Raw genomic sequence first — 23,843 nt, 5'->3', positions numbered from 1 at the left:
GCGACTTTGCCAGCTTTGTCTTGCACTCTTCTTACCACATGTACACTACACTGCAGGCACACTGTGTGATTTACTGTACCTTCAACTTTCCCTCAAATTTCCCGTTTCCTTTAGGAATTGTGTCTTAAGGCCCAGCTCACATGCTCCATTCTCCCTGAAGCTGTGTTCTCCCTGATCCTCCTGGTTTGCTCCCTCCTTCCAGCTCTCACAGGGTTTTGCTTGATTTGTCCTATGATCTCTTTTTTTTCTTTTTTGGATGTGGCTTTCATGTATTTAATTTTTTTAAGTAGAATTAATATCCACAGTTTCAGGTGTATAATATAATGATGCAACAGTTCTATACATTACTCAGTGCTCACCACAGTAAGTGTGGTCACCATCTGTTACCAAACAACATTATTACCATCTTATTGTTGATGAGAATGCAAATTGGTGCAGCCACGGTAGAAAAAGACTTTGGAGGTTCCTCAAAAAACTAAAAATATAATTATCAAATGACCGTGATTCTACTACTGGGTATTTACCCCCCACCAAAAAAAGGAAAGATGTATGCACCCCTATGTTTATTGTAACATTATTTATATTAGCCAAGATACAGAAGCAACGCAAGTGTCCATCCATAGATCTATGATCTCCTCTTAGTTTATCTTTCTAGTAGAGTAACTTATATGCCTGTCTTGTCCATCTTCCCCATCCCTTCCCATTCCCAAATGCAAACTCCTAGAGGGTAAGAACTGTATTTTTGCTCCTCTTCCATCCTTATAACACCTAATATGCGGTACCTGTCATGTACAGCTGGTGCTCAACAAGCATATTTAGATTCGGTGCGATGCATTTAAATATAAACTTAATTCATATAAGTCAATATATGTGTAATTCACAGTACTCCAATTCTTGAGTTTGCTTTTTCACTGCCTCTGTATCTTCCAGTTGGTGGCATTTCCGTAAGTGTTACATAAACCACGCATCACAAGTCCAAATGCCTGCTATGGACAGGAAGACATAAGTGGGAGAATTGGCCAGTAGTTCCATGATGGCATGTTCTATTCTTTCATCAGGAACATAACTTTGTTTGCAAATTAGACATGTAGGAATCGTCTTCATTCTCATGGGAAAAATGTTCTCTTTCCAGTTTTTCTCAAAACATTCTACACTATGTATCTTTGCTTTTCCCACATTTGGTAGAGATAAAAGTACAAGTGTTCATTTTCTTCTTAACTCTACTGTGAGAAAAGTACTGCTAGAAGTACTTTATCATCGCCAGAATGATAAAGGCGACTGGCTCTCAGTTTGGGGAGGCAGTAGGGCATAGTGGGGACTGAGAAGATGCAGAGTGCTTGCCCTATGTTCTTCTCCAGACAGTGGTTGCCATGAAGCAAGGTAGACCAGATGTAACCAGATGAAGATAAAAGTGGAAAGCTGGATTTTTATGAGATGCAGTCTTTTCAAAATATGATGAGGACAATAGAGTAGTGGCAAAACAAGCCAACTGGAGGCCACATATTACCTACAGGCCATCATTTTGGGACTTCTGATGTATATCATAAAAGACGTCTGAAAGATGATTACTGTAAAGAAGATGTCTATAGGAGAGGAAACATCAGGTTATATTACATAGATTGCATGTAAATATTTTGACCAGTACCTTGTAACTGATATTTTGGAGTAAATAATTCTGTTTTCACTGAACCAGATAGCAATACATACATAATACACTGATGCTGAATTTGCAATAAGTTATTTTTTGTTCATTGCTTGCTGGCACATGGATGCATGTATATTGCCTCCTCCTTGGGTGACATCCTTTCCGTGCCTCCATTCATCAAGATGGCAGGTAAGCACCTGTGTGTGCACAATTAAATAGTGTGCACACACTTATCCCAGAGAAAGAAGACAGCAAGAATTCCCTTTGATTAAGCAGAGCGGCTGAGCAGCCATATCCAGCTGTGAATTTGACCAGAATGTCCTCCTTATAACTCTCCATTGCTTTCTACTATTTCTACTGGGGAAAGAGGATGGATGTCATTAAAGCTTCTTTGTTGGTACCTGTCAGTGTTAAGGTGGGTATACTTTTGCTATGTTTGATTTCTTAAAAGTATGTTTTGGGGCATTATCTTTTTCAAATTTATTCCAGCCATAAAATACAAATTCATTCATTCTCATTATTAAAAAAAAAAAACTACAGATACTAAAACCCCCATTAAGCAACAAATATTTTAAAATCTTGGAGGTAATTACTGTTGTTATTTTGGTGTGTGGCTTTCCAAATCTTTTTCTGTGCATTTATATTACATATATATGTACCTATAAGGATATAGTTTTATTTTTTTTTACATGAGTGATATTCTTTACATGTTGTCTGCAGATCCCTTTTGTCTGTGTGTATATACATACACACACACACACACACATATAAATATACATGTGTGTATGTGTGTATTCCATGATACCTATATAACATAGATTATTTCTCTTATTTGTGACAGCTTTTCACTGTCATGACAGTGTTACATTGAGCATTCTTGTAAATGCCCTTTTGGGGCATAGTTTCAAATTTTTCAGGGAAAATACAGAAGAATTTAATTATTGGGCCACAGGGAAACAATTTCTTCTTTTATGTCCTCAATAATTATCTGTATGCATGTTTTAGAAAGAGTCCTAACTTAATGGCTGGGATATCAAAAATTCTTTTTCTTAGTACTTTAAAATCCAGTTTTTTATGCTGCTCTCATTTGAATTCAGTCTTTTGAATAAATTTGGAATTGATAAGGATAAGCAAAATAGGTTCAAGGTAGTAGCCATACATAGATCAAGACTATTAAGTTTTTGGGAATAGGTGCTGTGTTTCAATGGTAGGGAAATTAAATTTTCAGTTGAGAAGATTATCTCTCTTAATCGTGAAGTTCTTTTTTCCAACTCTTTCTCTTCTCCCTTTCGAATTATGACGACTGGATCCACAGGTGCTATGAAAATATTTTCTCACATCACACATCTTCTTTAATAATCCTGGAAAATATAGGTTTTGATACTGTACCCTCACTTTAAAAAAAAAAGTATTAGTTTGGTCAAATCTGGAATACCCACTTGACATGAGAGAATCTAGTTCATTTTTTTTTAGGTATTAAAAGTTTTATTAAAAGAACATTCTTGGAGTGCCTGGCTGGCTCAGTTGGAGGAGCATGCCACTCGATCTCAGGGTCATGAGTTTGAGCCCCGTATTGGGTGTAGAGATTACTTGAATAAATAATAAACTTAAAAAAAAAAAGAACGTTCTTTACACAAATAACTAATATCAGAAATGAAAGAGGGGACATCACTAAAGAGCCCATAGACATCGAAAGGATAGCAAAGGAATACTATGAACAACTCTCTCACAGATTTGATAACCTAGATGAAATAGACCAGTTACATGAAAGACACAATCTGCCAAAACTCATAAAAGAAAAAAAGACAATTTGAATAGGTCTGTATCCATTAAAGAAATCAAATCAATACTTACCAACCTTCAAAAACAAAAAGCACCAGGCCTCGATGGGTTTACTAGGATTTCTATCAAACACTTTAGGAAGAAAGTATACCAATTTCCTATGATCTCTTTCAGAAGATAGAGGGAATATTCCCTAACATACTGTGAGGCCATCATTATCCTGATTATCAAAACCAAAGACATTACAAGAAAGGAAAACTGCAGACTACAGATTTCTCATGAACATATATGCAAAAATCCCTAACAAAATATTAGCAAATTGAATCCCACAATGTATAAAAAGAATTATGCACCACGGCCAAGTGGGGTGGTACGCAAGATATGATTCAACATTCAAAAATGAGTTAACGTCCATCACAACAGGTTAAAGAAGAAAAATCACATCATATAAACAGAAACACTAGACAAAATCCAACACCCATTCATGATAAGAAAAAAAAAAAACCTTCAGTAAAATAGGAATAGAGGGGAACTTCCTTAACTTGATAAAGAATAACTATAAAAAACCTACAGCTAACATATTTCATCATATTTAATGGTGAGAAACTTGAAGCTTTCCTACTAAGATCAAGGCAAAGAAGTCCCTTCTCTCCACTGCTTTTCAAAATTGTATTGTCACTCCTGGATAATGCAATAAGACAAAGGAAAGAAAATATACACAGATAGGAATGGAAGAAATAAAACTGCCTTTGTTTGCAGAAGACACTATCATTTACGTAGAAAATCCAAACGAATCAACAAACTCCTGGAACAGGAGTTTAGCTAGGTTACAGGATACAAGGTTAATATATAAAAGTCAATTGCTTTCCTATGTACCAGCAATAAACAAGTGAAACTTGAAATTTAAAATAATACCATTTATATTAGCACCCCCAACAACAAAATACTTCAGTACAAATCTAACAAGATGTGTACAAGATCCATATGAGGAAAATTACAAAACTCTGATGAAAGAAATCGAAGAACTAAATAAATGCAGAGATAATCCATGTTCATGGATAGGAAGACTCAATATTGTCAAGATGTCAATTCTTCCCAAACTGATCTATAGATTCAGTGCAATCCCAGCAAGTTTTTTTGTGGATATTGACAAACTGATTCTAAAGTTTATATGGAAAGGCAAGAGATCCAGGATAGCCAACACAATATTGAAAAAACAAAATTGAAGGACAGATGTTACCTGACTTCATGACTTAGTATAGAGCTACAATAATCAAGACAAAAAAAACAATAGGCATAAATAAAGGAAACAGAAATGAGATCCCAATGTAGACTCATATAAATATACCCAACTGATCTTTGATAAAAGAGCAAAGGCAATACAGTGGAGCAAAGATAGTATTTTTGTTAAAGATTTATTATTTGAGAGAGAGAGCACGGGCGGGGGGAGAAGCAGAGGGAGAGGGAGAAGCAGACTCCCTGCTGAGCAGGGAGCCTGATATGGGGCTCTATCCCAGGACCCCAGGATCATGATCTGATCTGAAGGTAGACGCTTAACCAACTGAGCCACCCAGGCGCCTGCAAAGATAGTATTTTCAACAAATGGTGCAAGAAAAACTGGACATCAATATGCAAATAAGTTGAAACTAGACACAGACCTTATACCCTTTACAAAAATTAACTTAAAATGGGTCATAGAACTGAATGTAAAACGTAAAGCTATAAAGCTCTTAGAAGATAACATAGGAGGGGTAAACCGAAATGACTGAGTTTGGTGATGATTTTTTAGATCACCAAAGACAACCCATGAAAGAAAATTTGATAGGTTGGACTTGATTCAAATTAAAATTTCTGCTCTATGAAAGACACTGTCAAGAGAATTAAAAGGCCACAGACTGGGAGAAAATATGTGCAAAATACATATCTGATAAAGGACTATTACAGGAAAACAACCCAACTTAAAATTGGACCTAAGAATTTAACATATCGGTCATCAAAAAGATATACGGTTGGCAAATAAGCATATGAAAAGATGCTTCATATCATATGCCTGTGGGGAAATGCAAATGAAATCAACACATATACCATTAGAATGGCCAAAATCTAGATCATTGATGACACCAAATGCTGGTAAGGATGTGCAGCAATAGGAACTCTTATCCATTGTTGATGAGAAGGCAACATGGATACTTCCACTCTGGAAGACAGTTTGGCAGTTTCTTAGAAAAATAAACATATTCTTACCATATAATCCAGCAGTCACACTCCTTGGTATTTACCCAAGGGAGTTGAAAACTATGGCCATACAGTAACCTGAACGTGGATGTTTATAGCAGCTCTATTCATAATTGCCAAAATTTGGAAGTAACCAAGATGTCTTTCAGTTGGTGAAAGGATAAGTAAACTGTGGTACATCCAAACAATGAAATATTAACACTAAAAAGAAATGAGCTGTCAAGCCATCAAAAAACATGGAGGAAACTTAAATGTATATTAATAAATAAAAGAAGAATCACACACTACACATTATTTAATCCCAACTATATGACATAGTGGAAAATGTCAACATTCTGGAAAAGGCAACACTATGAGGACAGTAGAGATTAGTAGTTGTTAGGTGTTAGTTAGAAGGGAGAGCTTTTTAGGGGAGTGAAACTACTCTGTATGATACTGTAATGGTGGGTACATGTCATTTACACTTGTTCAAACTCAGAATGTACAGCACCAAGAGTGAACCCTAAGGAAGACTATGGACTTGGAGTGATGCTGATGTATCAATGTAGTTTCATCAGTTGTGACAAATGCAGCACTCTGGTGGGGATGTTAATAATGAGAGAGGCTGTGCTTATATGGAGGCAGGTAATATATGGGAAATCTGTGTATCTTCTGCTTGATTTTGCTGTGAACCCAACATGACTCAATCTTTTTTTTTTTTTAGAGGATATACTTTGAGGATGTTCTGTTTTTGATAAGAGCCTTCTGCTTTCACTAGATGTGAATCTGAGTGTGTCGATAGGGACTCTCTGGAAGGCATTCCTAAAGTTTATTGTCAGGGAAGCGTATTGACAATGGTGGCCTTAAACGAAGAACTGGTAAGGTTCTAGTTGAATAATTGCTTAGATTCCATAAGCAGTTGAACATAGGAGTACTCTCTATGTATGCATGTTTGGAAGAACAGCGAAATATAAACAGTGCTCCATGTGAAAAGCTTTATGGTGGAGCAGTTAGTTATAAAACTTTACATCTAAGAATTACCTGGGGAATCTATTAAAACTCCCAAGGCTCAAGCTACATATACCTCATACAATTAAGAGTCTAGAGGTAGGACTCAGGCATCATTAATTTAAAAAAAAGAAAGTTTTTTAAGTTTTTTTTTAAGATTTTATTATTTGAGAGAGCACAAGTGGGGGGAGCGGCAGGCAGAGGGAGAGGGAGAAGCAGACTCCTTGCTGAGCAGGGAGCCCCATGCAGGGCTCCATCCCAGGACCCTGAGATCGTGACCCAAGCCAAAGTCAGACAATTAACTGATTGAGCCATCCAGGCATCCCTTAAAGTTTATTTTTTAGTAATGTCTACACTGAATGTGGGGCTTGAACTCATGATCCTGAGATCAAGAGTCATATGTTCTACTGACTGAGACAGCTAGGCACCCCCACATTGGTAATATCTATTTTTATTTTTTAAATGCAAGTTAGCCCTAAAGATTTTATTTTTTTTAAGATTTTATTTATTTATTAGAGAGAGAGTACAGGCAGGCGGAGCAGCAGGCAGAGGGAAAGGGAGAAGCAGGCTCCCCACTGAGTGGAGAGCCCAATGCGGGGCTTGATGCAGGGTCCTAGGATCATGACCTGAGCCAAAGGCAGATGCTTAACTGACTGAGCCACCCAGGTGCCCCCACATTGGTAATTTTAAAGCCCACCAGGTAATTCCAGTGTGCAGCCAAGTTTGAGAACCAGAGGGCTAAAGGAGAAGTTTAATTTTATTCTATCTCTATCTAAAGGTAAATTCAGTAATCATAATTTCCAAAGACCCTGGTCTGTTAGTACTTTGCAGGTGTGGAAGATGTTGGAGTTGTTGGAAGGATACTTGTTAATAACAGTAACAATTAATGAAACTCCTTAAGTGCAAAATAAAATCCATATAGCTTGAAAGTTAATGCAATTTACAAAGGTGCTTGATAAACAAGAAACAGTCGAGGCACATGGAGAATCTGGCTTTCTGGGAGCAAATAAAGCCAAGATTTAAATGTGAAACACATATGTGCCCCTGGGCCTGAAAACAAGCCACAAAGTTTCCAGTTGTGGTGAAGGTTCCTAACAACAGAAGTGAGTTGTGGTACAATGTTATTTAAACTGGAAAGTTTAGAGAAGATTGATTTGTAGAGGAGTCATAGATGAGAAGACAAGTGCATTGGGTAGGTGGGACAAGCTATTTTTCTATGACTCAGAAGATTCTGAGGAGAGCAGAATTAGCTGATAGTTCTAATTATCTGTGTACACAGAACAAAACCAAATAAACCCTAACAAAATGAAAATTGATATTTAATCAAGAAGGTAGAATGTACCTTATTAATTAACCTGCTTTGGTACTTAAGATAATTAATTATTTGTGGTTTTAAATGTCCTTATAAAAGCATTCATTTATGGTGGCGTGGACTTTTATTTGCTTCTTTCTTAGGAGACATCAGGCTTTCAGTAGAACTCTATCAAAGATTCTGATTCTACACGTGTGTGTGTGTGTGTGTGTGTGTGTGTGTGTGTGTGTGGTTTTTTTAACTTTGTATCTTGAAATAATTATAGATTCATAGGAAGTTACAAAAAATGTGCAGGGAAGTTCTCATGCATCCTTAACAAAGTCTGCCCCTATGGTGACATCTATAAATCAGAGATGTCTCAAAACTAAGAAATTGACATTGGACAACTCCACAGAGCTTATTCAGATTTTTAGTTTTGAGAGCACTCATGTGTGTGTGTGTGTCTGGTTCTGTGCAATGTTATCATGCATAGCTTCATGTAACACCACTGTGGTCAAGATACTGTGCTCCACGGGGGGTTTGAAGTACTATTAAGGGGTGTGGAATGAATCACTTTGCTTGCAGTCCCATCACCAGCTTGAGTTCAGGACTTCGTATGTTGGGGGACTACTGCTTTGTGGAGGTAGGTAGCTTAGTTTTTGCAACAGAAAGTGACTTTTCTTTTTTTATGTAATCATCATTAAAGGTGTATTTATCAAGGACTGTGTTTTAAGGAGGTAAACCAACACTTTATGTGAAGGAAGTGAAATGATAAATTTATACCCCCAAATGTAAAAATCTGTTATTGGTTTGGGGGGCAAAGCCACCAATTCTGGCACAACAGCAATGGACTGAATGCTAGAAAGTTCTTTCTCTGCCAAGCTTTAGAACATCTGAGACTTGCTCAATAAATGGTGCATTTGTGTAGTTCCTGAAACAGAAGACTGCCCCCCGGAGAAATGCCCTGATGTGTTTGCAGTGAACAGGTATGATTCTGTAATAAAGAAATGGAAAGAGTCAATAGCAGCTTCTCAGCACTGTCAATATATTAAACTCCGCCTCACTTATGTTTTGTAGGTAACTGCTGTCTCCAAAGCTTAAGGATACATAATCCTATGTACCATTTACATGGCATGAGGATCTTAATTGTCTTTGCACCTAGTATATCAAAACTCAGGTGTTTAGGAATGTAAATTCCGTGTCATTAAACTTTTTGTTCCCAGGATTTGCTGATAAATCTACAGTCTAGCAAAACTACTTATATGTGTGCTTTGTTCTAATACCTGTACCCCAGTCTTTCTTGGAAACTCCTATTTCTGACACCATTTTTAGCAACCGTTCTATAGGAGAGAAGAGTTCTAGAGTTGGTTGGTTGGAAAATTCTGGTTGGTCCAGTAAGCTCGGCTCTGATGAAGTAATGGGGTAGGTGATGAGAATTGAAGTGTCTAAACATCAAAATGGTAATCTTGGGCAAAAGCAGCTTTAGGGTATTTATAAAGAATACATGCCACCGGGCATAATTGTGGGGTTTTTGTTAAGGATTTAATATAGTAAGATTCAGCAGAGCATCAAATTGGTAATCCCAATGTCTCATAACACTGGATTTGAAAAAGTCAATTTATTTAGGAACAGAGTAGCCAAAAAACATTAAGAGTCAAATATTTTGAAAAAGACAATCACCAACCCACTTTCATGAAAAAGCAGAGGAGGAAGATCATCAACATTAATGACTATAAAATGAAAAAAAAAAAAACCCACAACAGAAAAGGGGCCAGATAATTTGCAATAAAGAAGCAAGCTTACCTTTATGGAAATATGATCCTGAACATAGATTTTAAACGTTAGGAGAGGGAAAGCATGGTTGTGTCAGTATATGCTCCCCCTACAAACCCATCCAACTTTTTAAGGAGTGGAACACCTGCAAAGATGTTTTGAACAACTGTGCAGGAGTTAATCAAGAAAATATTCAAGCCACACAGCCTATTCAGTGGACATTGATACAGCCCCCAAAAACAGTTGTTAAAGATGGCAAATTGAATACTTTTAGAAATACTGCATTAGTCTCTAAGCTTATAGTTAAGAGGGTGTCAGACTGCAATGTATCAGCCTGTAAAAGACAAGCCTTTAGTAGCCAACCAGCCAATAGCACTAGTAGTTGTGTCAGGTGCCAAGTAGACACGTCAGCATGAGGTGGTTACAGAGTAAATGAGGGAATGCATACAGACTTTATAGCACAAGGCTTTTTTGGCCGGATTTTCTTTCCCTTTCAGAAAACATTAACATCTCAGTTTAAAGCTTCGCTTTGTGCCGTCACCACAGGTATTTGTGCATTTTACTGCATGGTTATAGTAAAAACAAAATTCAGAATATGTCTTATATCCATAATGTCACACATCAGTGCCGTTCTTAAGCTAAGAATTCTTTTTCCACTGTAAAGCAGTGCAAATTCCTAGCTTTGCTAACAGTTCAGGACTGCTAAGTAATAATACAGCTAACATCATACTGTGCACTAGGGATGGGCAGGAGAATTTCACGTGTATTATTTTACCTAAACCTTTGAACAGTACTGTGAGGTAGGTACTATTTTATTATCTCTATTTTACAGATGGGAAAGCTGAGGCCAAGAGAGTAACTTGCAGAGATCCATAGCTGGTAGGTACTTGAGCCTGGTTTCATCCGGGATGAAACCAGGCTCCAGGGCTCATGCACTTAACTGAAGTACTTCAGTACTTCTTAAGAGGAAAGGTATTGGTGGAGAGGAAAGTGAAGGGGTTGGCGGGGGCGGGGGGGGGGGGAGGGGGGCGGCGACAGATCAGATCCCTGAGGATAAGGTGGGGAAAAGGTTAGGGTAGAGACAGCATTCTCGCCCAAAGCTAACTTTCCAGGCCAGAAGTGGTTATCAAGGAATAGGAGTCTGAGCCACAGAAATCAGTAGATGGAGGGGAGGGACGGTTCAAGGGGAGACTAGGACCCGACGTGTGTTTGAGGGGTGACTGGAGAATTTGTAAATAACAAAACAAGTCTGTGAGCGTAAAGGGGTGAGATTGTGAGAAACTGAACAACCCGGAAGACTCTTGGTGAAGGAGGAGGCAGATTCCTCAGAGAGTGGGTAGATGTGTGAACTGGTAAGTCTCGGGGTGGATGTTCTCTTTCTGTTTTCATTGTGTCTACCTGCACTCAGTGTTTCCTCAGACATTCCCTTCTTCTGGAAGCTAACATCTGGGGTTTGGGGGTTGTGGTGGTGGTGGTGTTTTTATGACTGAGCACTCAACTCCTGCATACTTAGATTTGTATAGTCTGGGAGAGTTCCTTATTGGTCGATAGGAACTGTGCACCCCTGAAAAATACTCCTCATGAATTATCTTTTTCCACAGGTGAGCACTATACATATTTTTTAATTGTAAGTACCATCTAACTCAGAGATACAGCATGTATTATTAATACTCTGAAATAGGTCATCAGAGCTGATTCTTTACAGTGTGTGTTATATATACTTAAATCTGACCAAGAATATTTTTATACTTTCATGAGAAGTATTATATTTGCTCTATTTTCACAAGCTTATGTTCTCCCCAAAGCATCAAGCCCAGAAGCAATTATTAAGAATTGGAGAGCACTCCTTGAATTTAAATGTGCGTAATTTAATCATCAGCCTGATAGAACTGTAACTTATTTTAGCCAGCCTGTTCTTTATCTCTGTCCTACCCATCACTCTTTCATTATTGTTTTTTTATTTTCTCAGTTCTGAGAAAATGATCTTGCATTATGTGACATCTATGCCAATGCCTAATAGTGTGTATAAAAAACACCAAAGGGTTTTTTAAATTTCTCTTTTGTTTTGAATGCATATATCATGAAACTTTTGATCTGCTTTACAGAGCAGAGTCAAAACTATAAAGAAAAGAGCTAGAATCAAAGATTATGAAAATCTAGAATATATAGGACTTTAGGAAACTTGTTACCATAATTTTAGCTAATTTTATAAGGATTTTAAAAGAAATATTTTCTTAAAGTACATATAAAGTTATGCCGTAGAAGTCTTATTTTAAATTATTTTTTTCTGATGCTTCTGTATTTTGTTACTAAAAACAAAGACGGGTTTTTTTTTTTTTAAAGGTAAATTGTACTTATTTATTTGACAGAGACACAGCGAGAGAGGGAACACAAGCAGGGGGAGTGGGAGAGGGAGAAGCAGGCTTCCCGCTGAGCAGGGAGCCCGATGCGGGGCTCAATCCCAGGACCCTGGCTGGGATCATGACCCGAGCCAAAGGCAGACACTTAACGACTGAGCCACCCAAGGCGCCCCAACAGGGCTTTTTTTTTTTTTAGAGTGGACCGTGGACCTCCATAAAGTGAAGGGGCTGAGGTGCAGAATCTTATTAAAGAGGGCTTTGTTCCCTCAGCCCTGTATGCTTTGCCCTTCCTTAGATGGAAAGGAAACAGTTCAGGCACCGTGCATATGCCCAGGAAGTGCCTTTGTCCTCACTGTGCAAATCTGGTTTGGAGCTGTGTATACTATATGAAGCCATGTTTGCAATAGGGTTCCTAGTGACCTTTTTCCTGCATGCAATAACCAACTACCTGCTTTTAGTCACTAATTGGTCATTTACTCCCTAATAGTGCCATTGTTATAAACCACAGTCCAGGTCCTTCTGTCTACCATCGAAGGATTAGACAATTATGCAGTGTTTGACCAGACTTTGAAAATGTCTAATTTGGGAGAAAATAGTGCCCACATATACCTTAATGGAAAGAATGGCCAGATCTTTGGTAATGTTATGACAACTAAACTTAACAACCAGCTCAGAATATGTTCCCAACAGAGAAATACTTGGTAGAAACAAAAATATAAAAAATTATAATTCTTGTGTTGGCAGAGCATGTATTTTTATACATTCTTCTGTGTTTAGGTCAGTGGTTAGAGAACACTTCCTGGAAGGACTGTAGTACACAAATGTTTTCAATTTGAGCTTGTACATTTCATCTAATTGGTCCCTGGGACAAGGTTCACTGCCCTGGAGGTGGCTTAGCTTAATCTTTCAAACACACGCTAATGAATTTCAGGTTTGGGACAGAAAATGGCTGCTCTGTATCAGACAATCATGTGAACTTGGAATTGTTTCCCAGGAATATCTTCAAGAGCTATGTAATACCATGCTGGATAGTGGGTTCTTCTGCCATCTCCAACCATAGACAACTGCCCTTGCTCAGGATACTCAGTGCTCGCCTACTTCTAAACTTAGGTTTGGAGATTGCTTCATTTTTGAAGGGAACATTGTGGGAGAAAATATGGCAAAGATCATCTGAGTGCAACCGGATGTATCGAAGGATGTTTACAAATAACCTTAAAGCAACCTGAAAAGATTGGTTTGGGCTGAATCCATCTGTTTTGGTTTTCTTCTCAGCTGTTTGAAGTAGGAGAAAATTCAAAAGAAAGTCATTTTTCATACCTTTTTATATTGATACATCTAGCAATGATTTAGGGATTTTTATTGCCTCTGATCCAGCCCACCCAAAAAGTCAAGGAAGTGGGGGTAGTTGAATATAGAAACTTGTTTTATGTAGATGGGGAAGAAGTAAGCTAATGAAGTCACAGACATCCCTTAAATCAGAATGACAGGCCCTGAGCTGTGTGTGGCCCTCTACCCCAGCCTGCACACCTTTGCAGTGCTTACAAGACGTGGCCCTGACCAGTGTAGAAGACAGATGCAGTTACTCAGCTTGGCACAGATCTTGCCTATACGCTCAGAGTAAGTCACAATTTGTGTTGGGCCAGTAGGGGGAAAAAATGTTGATTTCATGAATTCCTTAATCTGAAAGATTGACCATGGCCTATGGTTTTCTTATGGACTGGGACAGTTTCTCTGTGTGTGATGCTGCGTTCCTCCCAGTTACTCCATTCATCATCTGTGAGACTCTGCACAGGCTGTGCAAGTGTAGTGTCTGGACCTCAGTTCCCTCCTTCCTAACTTCAGCACGGTGGGCCAGATAATTCCCTGAGGCCCCTTCCAGCTTCCAAGTCTGAAGTTCAGTTTCTTCTGCACATAAGACGTTGGGGCATCAATTGCACTGGTCTTCTAGAGCCTAGTTGGGTTGTCCCGCTGATAAAATCCCAGCAGATGAATGAATGACCAGCAACACTCAAGTCTGGCAGAAAGTTTGCTTTGGGCATGCTGGCATGATCAGTGGAAATCCTGGGGGATGAAGCATTCCTGAGTACTGGCAGGAGGTGTCAGATGACAGTGCCCCATCAGGGCTGGATGCTTCCTGGGGACGGTGGCCTGTTTGAGATCACGAAAAGCAGCATGAGGTGGTCCCACATGTAGTCTGGCATCAGAAGGGCTTAGGTTCCTCCATGTTCCTGACCATCCCTGCTGACCCAAATGCCTTAGCCTCATACTCTGGCATGTTACCTCACAGTTCTCAAACTTGGGTTTGGTTATTTTTCAAATGAAGAGAGTATCTACTTTTGAGAGTGAAAAGGTTAAAGGTAATGTATTTGAAAGTGTCTAGCAAAGTGGAGCTCGATAAATAGGTAATGAAAACCAGCAATTTGTAAAAAAAATAAATAAATAACACACACACACACACGAGATAACTTTATCTGAAAGCCAAGGGGAGAGAAAACTAACATTTGTGTAGTGAGTAACAGTTCACAGAGTACTTTAGGACAGTATCTTTTAATCCTCACAATCTGGCTTTATAGATACAGAGATGCTGGCAAGTTCCCAGGGTCACAACACCTGGAAACAGTGGAGTGGAGATTTAAGTTCTGATTCCAAACTGTTGTGTCCCTTTTATAATATACTACCAACACACCAGTACGTTTGGTTGATATGTTTTATAGTTAGGATTAAGACTCTGAGGATTCTGAAGAAGGAAATAAATGATCAGAAGTGGTAATAGTACCTATGGGGGGGGTAGTTTCTCCTTATGCCCTTTTTCTATGACTACAGCTATACTGACTGCCATTTCAGACAAACCTAGGAAACCCTGGCCAGTTGCTCCTCACTTTGTGGGATCTTAATTCTGAAACAGCTCCTGGGGATAGCTGGAAGATTTGAATATCTCTGGGATGTCACTGTCCAGTTTCGAAATAATTTTATAAATGGGTTTCTTCCAGGAAGGATCTGAGTCTTTCCCCGCGGAGACAGCCCTGAAGAACTCCTGCAACGTCAAGCTGGCAATTTCCAGGAAGCAGTCTGGGACCTGCATTCCCAAAGAGACCCAAGAGAAAGAAAAGACATGAGGCCAAGGAGCCCTGGCGCCGTGCAGACCTCGATGTTGCCTGCTCCTTGGGTAGTGGGCTGATAAAAGCATCTCTACTCTCCTGGCTCTCAATTTCTGCCCTAAGAATCCCCTGCTCTCTCATCAAATACAAACCTTAAAATGATGGTACCCATGAGACAGTCCTGGGAAAAAGCATATTAGGGACACTCCCTTTGTAGGAAAAGCTGAATCTACTAATGGTGATGTTTTTAGTAAGTGGGAAACTCTGACTCCGATTGAAATTAAACTTGTGGTTCGAAGGAGGTCTTTAGTATTATTTTCCTTAGTGCCTAATGTGGAAAGGCAGGCCCCCAAGTTTACAACTGTTGTACCTCATCCCACCATCTTTTGGGGTTGGATCCAAAGACTTGGAATCATTCCTGCTTCCAGAGCCAAGCACGAGGTGGAAGGGGGACTCAAGAATATGTTCCAGGTCCTCACTCAGACTGGCACCGTAAGTGATGGGGAGTCCCACAGGTCCTCCAAATCCAGCCTGGCCCACGGCGTGCCACCACTGCATGCCACATGACCACCCCACGTGGACAGATGTGGCAGCCCTGCCCCATCCACATGCCCTGACCCCACGAGCCTCAGAAAGGAAGCTCAGGTTTCCAAACATATTCTGACAGAACATCTGGTAGATGCCAACAGTTCTTCCCTTTCTTGGAGGCATCTGGGTCAAGTGAGAAAGGCAAGGAGAGGGAAGTGTAGTCAGTGACCTGCAGAACGGGATGCCAGCCCAGCAGAGCTGTCAGCTGCACACAGTAGGAAATGTGTGTCTGTATTAGGAGTTCTCACCCATGACACCTAGGCCACTTGCTCACACTTTACTGATGCTTTACCTCTAAGGTGCCACCAGTGTGCCTTCACAGAGATCCCGGAAGGACGGAGAAGCTTGAGTACTGTTTATTCAGTATTTCCAGAAAGAAAGGATCTGAGGTGACTTGCCATGAAAAGCCCACAGATAAAACTGTTCAAGTGAGAATAAAGAACCAAACGATGAACAGAAATCATAAAACGGAGGCCAAGTCTAGGTGCTACAACAGCCGGGCATTTAGTTGTGTGCCTCCTGGCACTAAGGGGAAAAGGTCAACAAGCTATGGAATTTTCCTCTTCCTTGCAGAGTATTGGATCTAAAATGGCACATCTGGTCAACTTCTGTTTCACTTTCAGAATGCAGACTGGCTGTATATTCATCTTGTGACATCCACCTGTTGCCTCAGAGAAGGCGTCGAGTCTTGTCTTTGTGGGTGATACAGACATTGGCCCCAGGCTGCCCTGGCTCTCAGCAACTCAAGGAAAGACACAGAAGGGGGTCTTTTCTAAAACTCAATCACGAAGGGAAGGCACTCATCAGACCTCATGGGACCCAAGTACATGGTCTTACCTCAAAATCATTTCCCTTGTTATAGTGCATATTGAGAGCTCGGAAAAGTTCTGAGTCACGGAATACCACCAGCATCTTGGGATTTGTGACACCATCTGAAATTGCTTGCCGGGCAAATTTCTCCATTTGGATGTAATAAAACTCACGAAAGTTGCTGAACCACTTGATCATCTGGGAGGTTATGCAGCGGTTGAACTGTACAAACAACAGGGTCCATCAGGTCAGATGTCTGCCATGAGGTGTTAAGAGTCAGAACTGTCAGCTTCCAGTTCAACATAGGGCTTAATAAGGATGGCTTCAACCACCATTAAAAAGGGCTTTCTTTTTTGGGGGCGGGGGTGGGTAGGCAGGGCAGAGGGAGAGAGAGAATCTTAAGCAGGCTCCACGCCCAACATGGAGCCTGACCCCGGTCTCAATCTCACAACCCTGAGATCATGACCTGAGCTAAAATCAAGAGTCGGATGCTTAACTGACTGAGCCACATAGGTGCCCCAAAAAGGGCTTTCTTTAAAAAAGCCACACCTGTTTTCCTAGCCTATTCACTTATACACAGAAAAATCTCAATTAGCTATGATGTCTATTAGAAAATATTGTTTTTGATATACTGGATTTATGACCTTTTTTTTAACCCATGAAATGCCTTCCATGGTGTCTAGTATGACTTTGGGAGGGTCTGGAGTCAAGGTCAGATGCTTCTGCTGCACCTGGGCAGATTACGTGACAGCCCCAGAGCCTTCTGCCAGGTCAAGGGCAAAAGGAAGGGCTAAGGGTGTAGAGTAGAGAGCAGTTTACTGCCACCCTGGAGTTGCAAAATGAATTGAAATCTGAGTGTGGTGCAGGGGTCAGTTGAGCAACTGAATATGAGGGAAAGATCTGGAAAACACAAAGGTGTAGATACAAAGTATTAGCCACCCTATCCCAACACCCAGGGTAGAGGAGGCCATCAGAAACTTTACAAGGAACAGGCAAGGTCTGGTTCTAATCATCAGAGCTTGACTTTCCTTTTTTTTTTTTTAAGTGTTTGTTTATTTGACAGAGACACAGCGAGACAGGGAACACAAGCAGCAGGGAGCGGGAGAGGGAGAAGCAGGCCTCCTGCTGAGCAAGAAGCCCGATGTGGGGCTCAATCCCAGGACCCCGGGATCACGACCTGAGCTAAAGGCAGACGCCTAACGACTGAGCCACCCAGGCGCCCCGAGAGCTTGACTTTCTTTATTGTCACGCTTGATCTCTATGCACCTTCGGTCAGTTTTGAAGTACAGCACTTTGAATATAAACATGACAGTGTCCGACTCTTTATATATTCTTTCTTTTTCATGGTCTCCCCAGCAGAGACAAAATACTAGGCCAAAGGTGCCGTTTACTAATGTTACCCTCTCCCTGCCACCTTCCCTCCCCATGTGTTTCTGGGTATATCTACAGCTCAAAAGCTTAAAATTCAGATACCCAGCCTTCGTGGCTCAAAGTTATTCATGCAGAGTCTCAGCCCAGAACTGGAAATTGTACTGATTCCATCAGCAACACGAAGCGGACCTGACATGCACATATGATGACCTAGGACTTGCCTCTCGCTGGCCAAAACCCACTGCCTCTTGGGAGTTTTGCAGATGCTTTCAGAGGTGAAGAATGACTTTACCTGGACATCGGGGAAGTAAGCCTTCAGGAGGTTGGAGCTGGGGTAGCGTGTGAAGAAAAACATCAGTTTGGCCTTCTTCAAGTGACCAGGATTTAGGCCCTCCTGGATTTATCTCAGTGTCAAGGAAAATTAACACCAGTTTATCAAATAATTGTATCAATTTATCCAAAGAATGAATTGTCCTGTTCCTTACGGTTTCTATTTTATTTTTTCTAGCTGAATGGTGTATTAATTCCATTTTTCTGTCTCTAGCAAGTGTGATCAGATAAGCTTTTTCTTAGGGTGCCTGGCTGGCTCAGTCAGTAGAACATGTGACTCTTGATCTTGAGGTCTTGAGTTCAAGACCCCCATTGGGCCTAGAGAGCTTACTGAAAAAACTAAAAAAAAAAAAAAAAAAAAAAAAAAGCTTTTTCCAGATGCTGAATACCATATGTGTACAGTAAATTTTCAGAATTTAAAAAACATTTTGATGTGCAAATGTTCTATGGCATATATGACATCAAATACAGTTTGTTGTACTTTGTGCACTTTCAGAATAGAATGGGAAGAGATGGCAGGTCTGTCCCAGATTTCAAAACCCCTTCCTCTTCTCTGCCTCAGTTTCCCCATCTGTAAAATGAGATGAGCCGACCAGATGGTCCCCATTCTGTTCTCGTAGCTCCCTTGGCAGCGTTCAAGCCAACAAGCCCCTAACCAGCCTGAGTACCAGATCAGTCTGCTTGGGCGTCTCGGTTGTGCCTGCTCCCCGCGTGCCTGGCAGAACCCTCCCTCACCCCTCCCAGCTCAGCTCGGACACCCCTCCTCTGTGAACTACTTCCTTGCTGAATTAGGCCTTCCTTACCCTGGGCTATCAAGGCTCTTTGTACAAACCTCTGTTGTAGCAATGACCTTACTGGAAATTTTACTGCATGTTTGTCTTCCCATTTAGACTGTGAGCTCCTTGAGGGCAAGGACCTTATCTTTTCATCTTTGTGTTCCACGTGTCTAGCCCAGTGCTAGGAACATAGTAGGTGCTCAATAAATGATTGTTGGCTGAAAGGATGAATGAGTGATTAGACGGTCGGCCTGAATCTATGATATTCCAACCCATACTTCACCTGAAAACAGACCACTTCTCCTGTAACAGGAGCAGGGAGCTGTGGTGTGACTGCCTAGCAGCAGCGTGGGAGGGAAATCAAGATTCTTACATGAGAGCGCATAGCATCCCAGGGACAGTCCTGGGGCTGGGTGGGAAGCCTTACACAGAGTAGCCTTGGAGTTCAGGCCAGAGCGCTGTACCTTGAGGACAATTAGGACTTCTCAGTAGCACGTAGCACTTTAGCCAAAGGAGACCACGCCCAGTGATTACAGTTATAACCGACCCTGGCACCCAGGCTGCTACCCAGAGCACCCCTGCCCTTGCCTCCTTGGGCCCACTTCTTACCCTTCTTAAAGGTTCACAAATGCTGTGGAAAGACGACTGGATTTCGGAGTTCAAAGACCCAGTTTCAGACACTGATTTTGCCACATATTAGGGGCAAGCCGCTTACCTTCTCTGGGCCTCATTTCTAAAATGTAAGCATAGTAGTTAAAGCTTGTGCTTGGCAGTCAGGTCCTGGGTTTGAATCCTGGCTCCGCATGTGTCTGTCTTGTGAGTTTTGGCAAATTAGTTTTCTTCTCTGTCCCTGCCTCTCAGATACCTGATCTAGAGCGGAGGCTTGAAGACGGTGAGGTCACACAGGCCCACAACCCCTTCCCTGAAACGCTGGGCCAAAGGGGCCTCAGATTTCAGAATTTGTTATTTTATAATGGCCACGTGGTGCATCTACCATATGTTAGTTAATGGCCAGAGCAGAGGCTGTGGGAGCAGTCCGTAATCCAATACACTCATATTTCCACAGCCAAGTGGGCGGCTATTTACACCAAGTGGGATAGTCGATAAATAGCCTCCAATCAGGGTAGGTCAGGTTTTGCCACCGAAAACGTTACCATCAGCCTTCGGGGGAAGAAATCACAAGGATTTTCAGAGCTCTTGAGTCTCAGAATTGTGGCTAAGAGGTGGTGGACGGGTAGACGGGAACTGGGGCTTCCCTGCCGGCCACAGAGAAGGTACGCCTCGCAGCAGGTGCTGCCCCCTACTGTGTGGTCACCGCACCTGCTCCGCCTGTTGGCCCGATGTCGTATGAATGTGAACGTGCTTTTACGCTTCTTAGTAGCTTGCTCTTAGCGGCGCTCATTGCCCACAGGAACACATCTCTAATGCTGGAGTGTAGGCAACAGGAATGAGGGACTAGCTGGGGAACCAGGATGCTGCCTGGGGGCCCCAAATCATTCCACGCAGCCAGCCCTGTGGGTGGGCCCCCAGACCTCCCAAAGCTCTCTGAGTCCAGTCCTCATTTCACGGAGCAGGGCTACGCACACAGCAGGTGCCCGAGAAATATCAGCACGCTCCTGCCAAAGGAAGTATAGCGGAGAACCTTTGGGGACTGAGTCCCTTAGGTTCTTCCACCATTGCCCAACTTTAACCAAGTGGCGTCTTACCAAAGGTCCAGACAGGTAGCCTTTGTCACACAGGGCGCTTTCCTGACGATCTGTCTCTACAACTCCAAGATTTCCTACTGCCTGAGAAGCAGTAGTGGCCCCTGAGGTGTTCTTGGCCTTGGCTTTATAGCGGCGGCCTGCCTGCCGGCCTGGGCAGCACGCGGCCGTACCCGAGCTTTAGGGGTGTTTCCAACACCTGTGACCAGAAGAGGGCGCTCGTGGCCTTTAGGACACAAGGGCCCACCCCGTCCTGCCGCCCTTCATACAGCTTCCCAGGCAAAGGACACCACTGTTCACCCCTGGATAGGCAGCTCCACAGACGCACTGACCTCTGGAGACTCAGTTATAGGCTGCGCATGAGAAGGAGCAGCGTGAGCTCCGCTCGCTAAAAAAGCAACATCCAAACTAATGTCAGGAACTTTAGTCTTGCAAGGATGCTTGTTGGAAGAGGATCTTTGGTCATGTGCCTTTGAGGCTGCAGACCTTCTCCCCTTAGAGCTTCACATAGGACATCAGCATGTTAAAGGCTCTGAGAAGTCTCCCGGTCAAACTACCCAGTAGTAGAAATAACCAGTATTTAATAACCAGTATTTAAATAACCAGTAGAAATAATCTAGTATTTACCCAAGCTGCTTTTTTCCTAACTTAATGAACATTAATATCCTGAGGGAGAGTTACTCTGGGCAACACTGTTTGAGAGAGTGGGGTCTGCCTGAGGACTGCAGTAAATTCCAGATCACTACAGACCTGCCTGGGCCCCACGGCCTTCCCCATGGGGGCCTCCCCCTTCAGATTCCCAGCGCCCAAGCTCTAGTCCTCTCAGCTGCAGCTTAGAAGCTATTCCTCAGACTAAAGGCTTCTTACCCTTCCCAGATGCCTCTTGGGTCTAGTCCCTCAGGAAAGCATCCTCTCTTCCATCTGCCTCCGAAGTTTCTGGTCCCTCATGGCTTCCCCGTGAATTACGCGGACAACCTAGGAGGATCCAGAGGCTTTTCTGCCTGCGGAGCCAAGAGACTGGGGAGCCATGCTTCAGATGAGCTCATTCCTTTGACCCTCTCTGCCTAGGTATACAGGCCGCTGACAACCAAGTTATGGGGCTTTTCCTTCCATTGGGCACTTATCATATTTTGGAAGCCCCTTTGAGTTTACAAACAAACAAAACTCTTCCAGAGCCAAAGGAAAGAGTCAGTAGTGATAGAATCCAGTGTGTCACAGAAGAAGGTAAATGAACCTTCCCAGCAGCCTTAAATCCCAGGATGGGGCCACCACCTTGTCAGAACCTCGTAACTATGAGCCACAGGGAAGCAGGGCCTGGGGGCAACGTTAAGAAGTCCATGGGGAAAGCAAAGTGATTGAATGCCCTGGAGTTAGTTGTCCCCCCTCCCCTCCCCTTCCAGACCTCCCGTTTCTCTGAGCTGCGGCGGTGAGAACTTCAGTTACCAGTAAAGGATATGTGGACTGAAGGAAAGGACCGCACATCGGGGGCGGCCTGCAGGCCACCCTGTTCCATCTTCACTGAGGGGAGAAGGGGCAGTCTTTCCAAACGGCGGGGAGGGAAGGGCAAGACATGCTGCTGCTGGCTCAGGACCGATGGTCGCAGTTGGACGGCTCCCCACGGTCGCAGAGCACACTCTGAGGAGGGGTGACTTTGGGAAGAGGAGTCGTGGGGAAGGGTGCTGCTCCAGTGACCACTGGGTCCGTGGCCCAGTAGCTGGCTAAGAATCTGATTTTCCTGGATGTGGGAAGGCGCAGTCAAAGGACAGTTTGCTGGGGGACCCTGACAGGGTCTGGGGATCATCCTCAGAGAGGCAGGGTACCTAGGAGGATCCAGAGACTTGGCCAGTGATAGGGTTTGCAAGGGCACCGCAGTCTGTGGCTGGGCCCTCCTGGGCAAGGTGGCCAAAGGAAATCGGTCTTTACAGGCACCTCTCTCAGGAGGTGAGGGCTCACTTCTCCCCTCTGGCACAAGCCCCTGGAAGCTTCTGCCCAGCTGAGTCAGGTGGCCTGGTGGATCCAATAGTACCTTTTGTAATACTGAGTCCACAGCTTGGGACATTGCCCCGGTCAATTCTTTCCTCAGAGTCTCCAGCAAAGCCCGCGCTCCACAAGGAAGGAACCTGGACTCCTCAGACTGGTAGCCCACCTCAGAAGCTCTGTGGTTTTCCTCCCCGGAGAGGTCCCCACGGGAACCCTGGAAGTGGTCACTGTCCATAGCCCAGGGCCTAGATCCATAGCCCTTCCTCTGCTTTACACTCAGAGGGCCCTTGTCTGTCTCGGAGCCTCCTGGGTCCTGGGCTGTGTCCCTGGGCTCAGCAGCCTGCAGGATGTGCTTTTGCAAATGTCTTAGCCGTTGCTTCAGCTGATGGAGCTGTTCCCTTACCCGAGGGCCCCCTTTCCTGCTGCCATGGTCTCCAGCCGGGCCTGGCTTCAGGGGGCCTTGCTGCATGGGAAGGCTCTGCTTCCTCTTCCGCTCCCGGGCCTTCTCTGGGCAACATGCACCATCCCTGGCTCGGGCATTGCCTGGCACCAGAGCCAGAGCGTGAGGAGTGAGGCACATGCCTTGGACGATGGTCTCCACCCTGGCCCTCTTTGCTTGGATGTTCTCATCCCAAAACCAGTCAGGGTCGGCAAAGCTGGAGCTGGGGCCTAGGCTCCAGGCAAAGGGGGAGTCTCTGCCCTTCTCTCGAGGGGCTGGGCTTCTCTCACCTTCCACACAGGGTTCTGCCAGGTGGGAGCAAGCCCGGGACAGAGGAGGAAGCAAGCCAGGGTTTGGATCCATCTCAGAGTTGCGGCTCCCTGAGGGAATCCCTTCTCCGAACGTCCTCAGTCAGCTGGAGGGGTACCCAGAGCGAGCTGGGGGTTCCTCCTCTGCCCTCAGAAGGATCAGAAGCAGCTGTCAAGGATTCAGACTCCGTGATGCCAGAGCTTACAAACCTGAGCAGACTCTGGAATTAGAGACCGGAAGAAAACAATAGGATATGTGATTTTGAGCAGTGCTTTTCAAACCTGAATGTGCAAACAAATCACCTAGAGATCTTATTACAATGCAGATCAGATTCGGGGTGGGTCTGGGGTAGGGCAGATTCTGTAT

General features: G+C 43.0%; 1 protein-coding gene across 1 annotated transcript; it reads right to left on the bottom strand.

Moving 5' to 3' along the window:
* Positions 1-14,903: 14,903 nt before the first annotated feature.
* On the bottom strand, positions 14,904-23,531 carry PROX2 (prospero homeobox 2). The gene is made up of 3 exons (XM_028094147.2): positions 22,776-23,531; positions 16,597-16,791; positions 14,904-15,149 (listed from the first exon to the last, which is right to left on the bottom strand). Exons 1-3 carry the CDS (start codon positions 23,529-23,531, stop codon positions 14,964-14,966), a joined length of 1,137 nt encoding a protein of 378 aa, XP_027949948.1. The 3' UTR covers positions 14,904-14,963.
* Positions 23,532-23,843: the final 312 nt, after the last annotated feature.

Source organism: Eumetopias jubatus, unplaced genomic scaffold, assembly GCF_037043125.1.
Source record: "Eumetopias jubatus isolate StellerSeaLion01/CBP00866 unplaced genomic scaffold, mEumJub1_p1.0 scaffold_7, whole genome shotgun sequence".
NCBI classification, from domain to species: Eukaryota; Metazoa; Chordata; class Mammalia; order Carnivora; family Otariidae; genus Eumetopias; species Eumetopias jubatus.
Note: the sequence above shows the minus strand (reverse complement) of the source record. Positions and strands in the feature narration are given on the sequence as shown.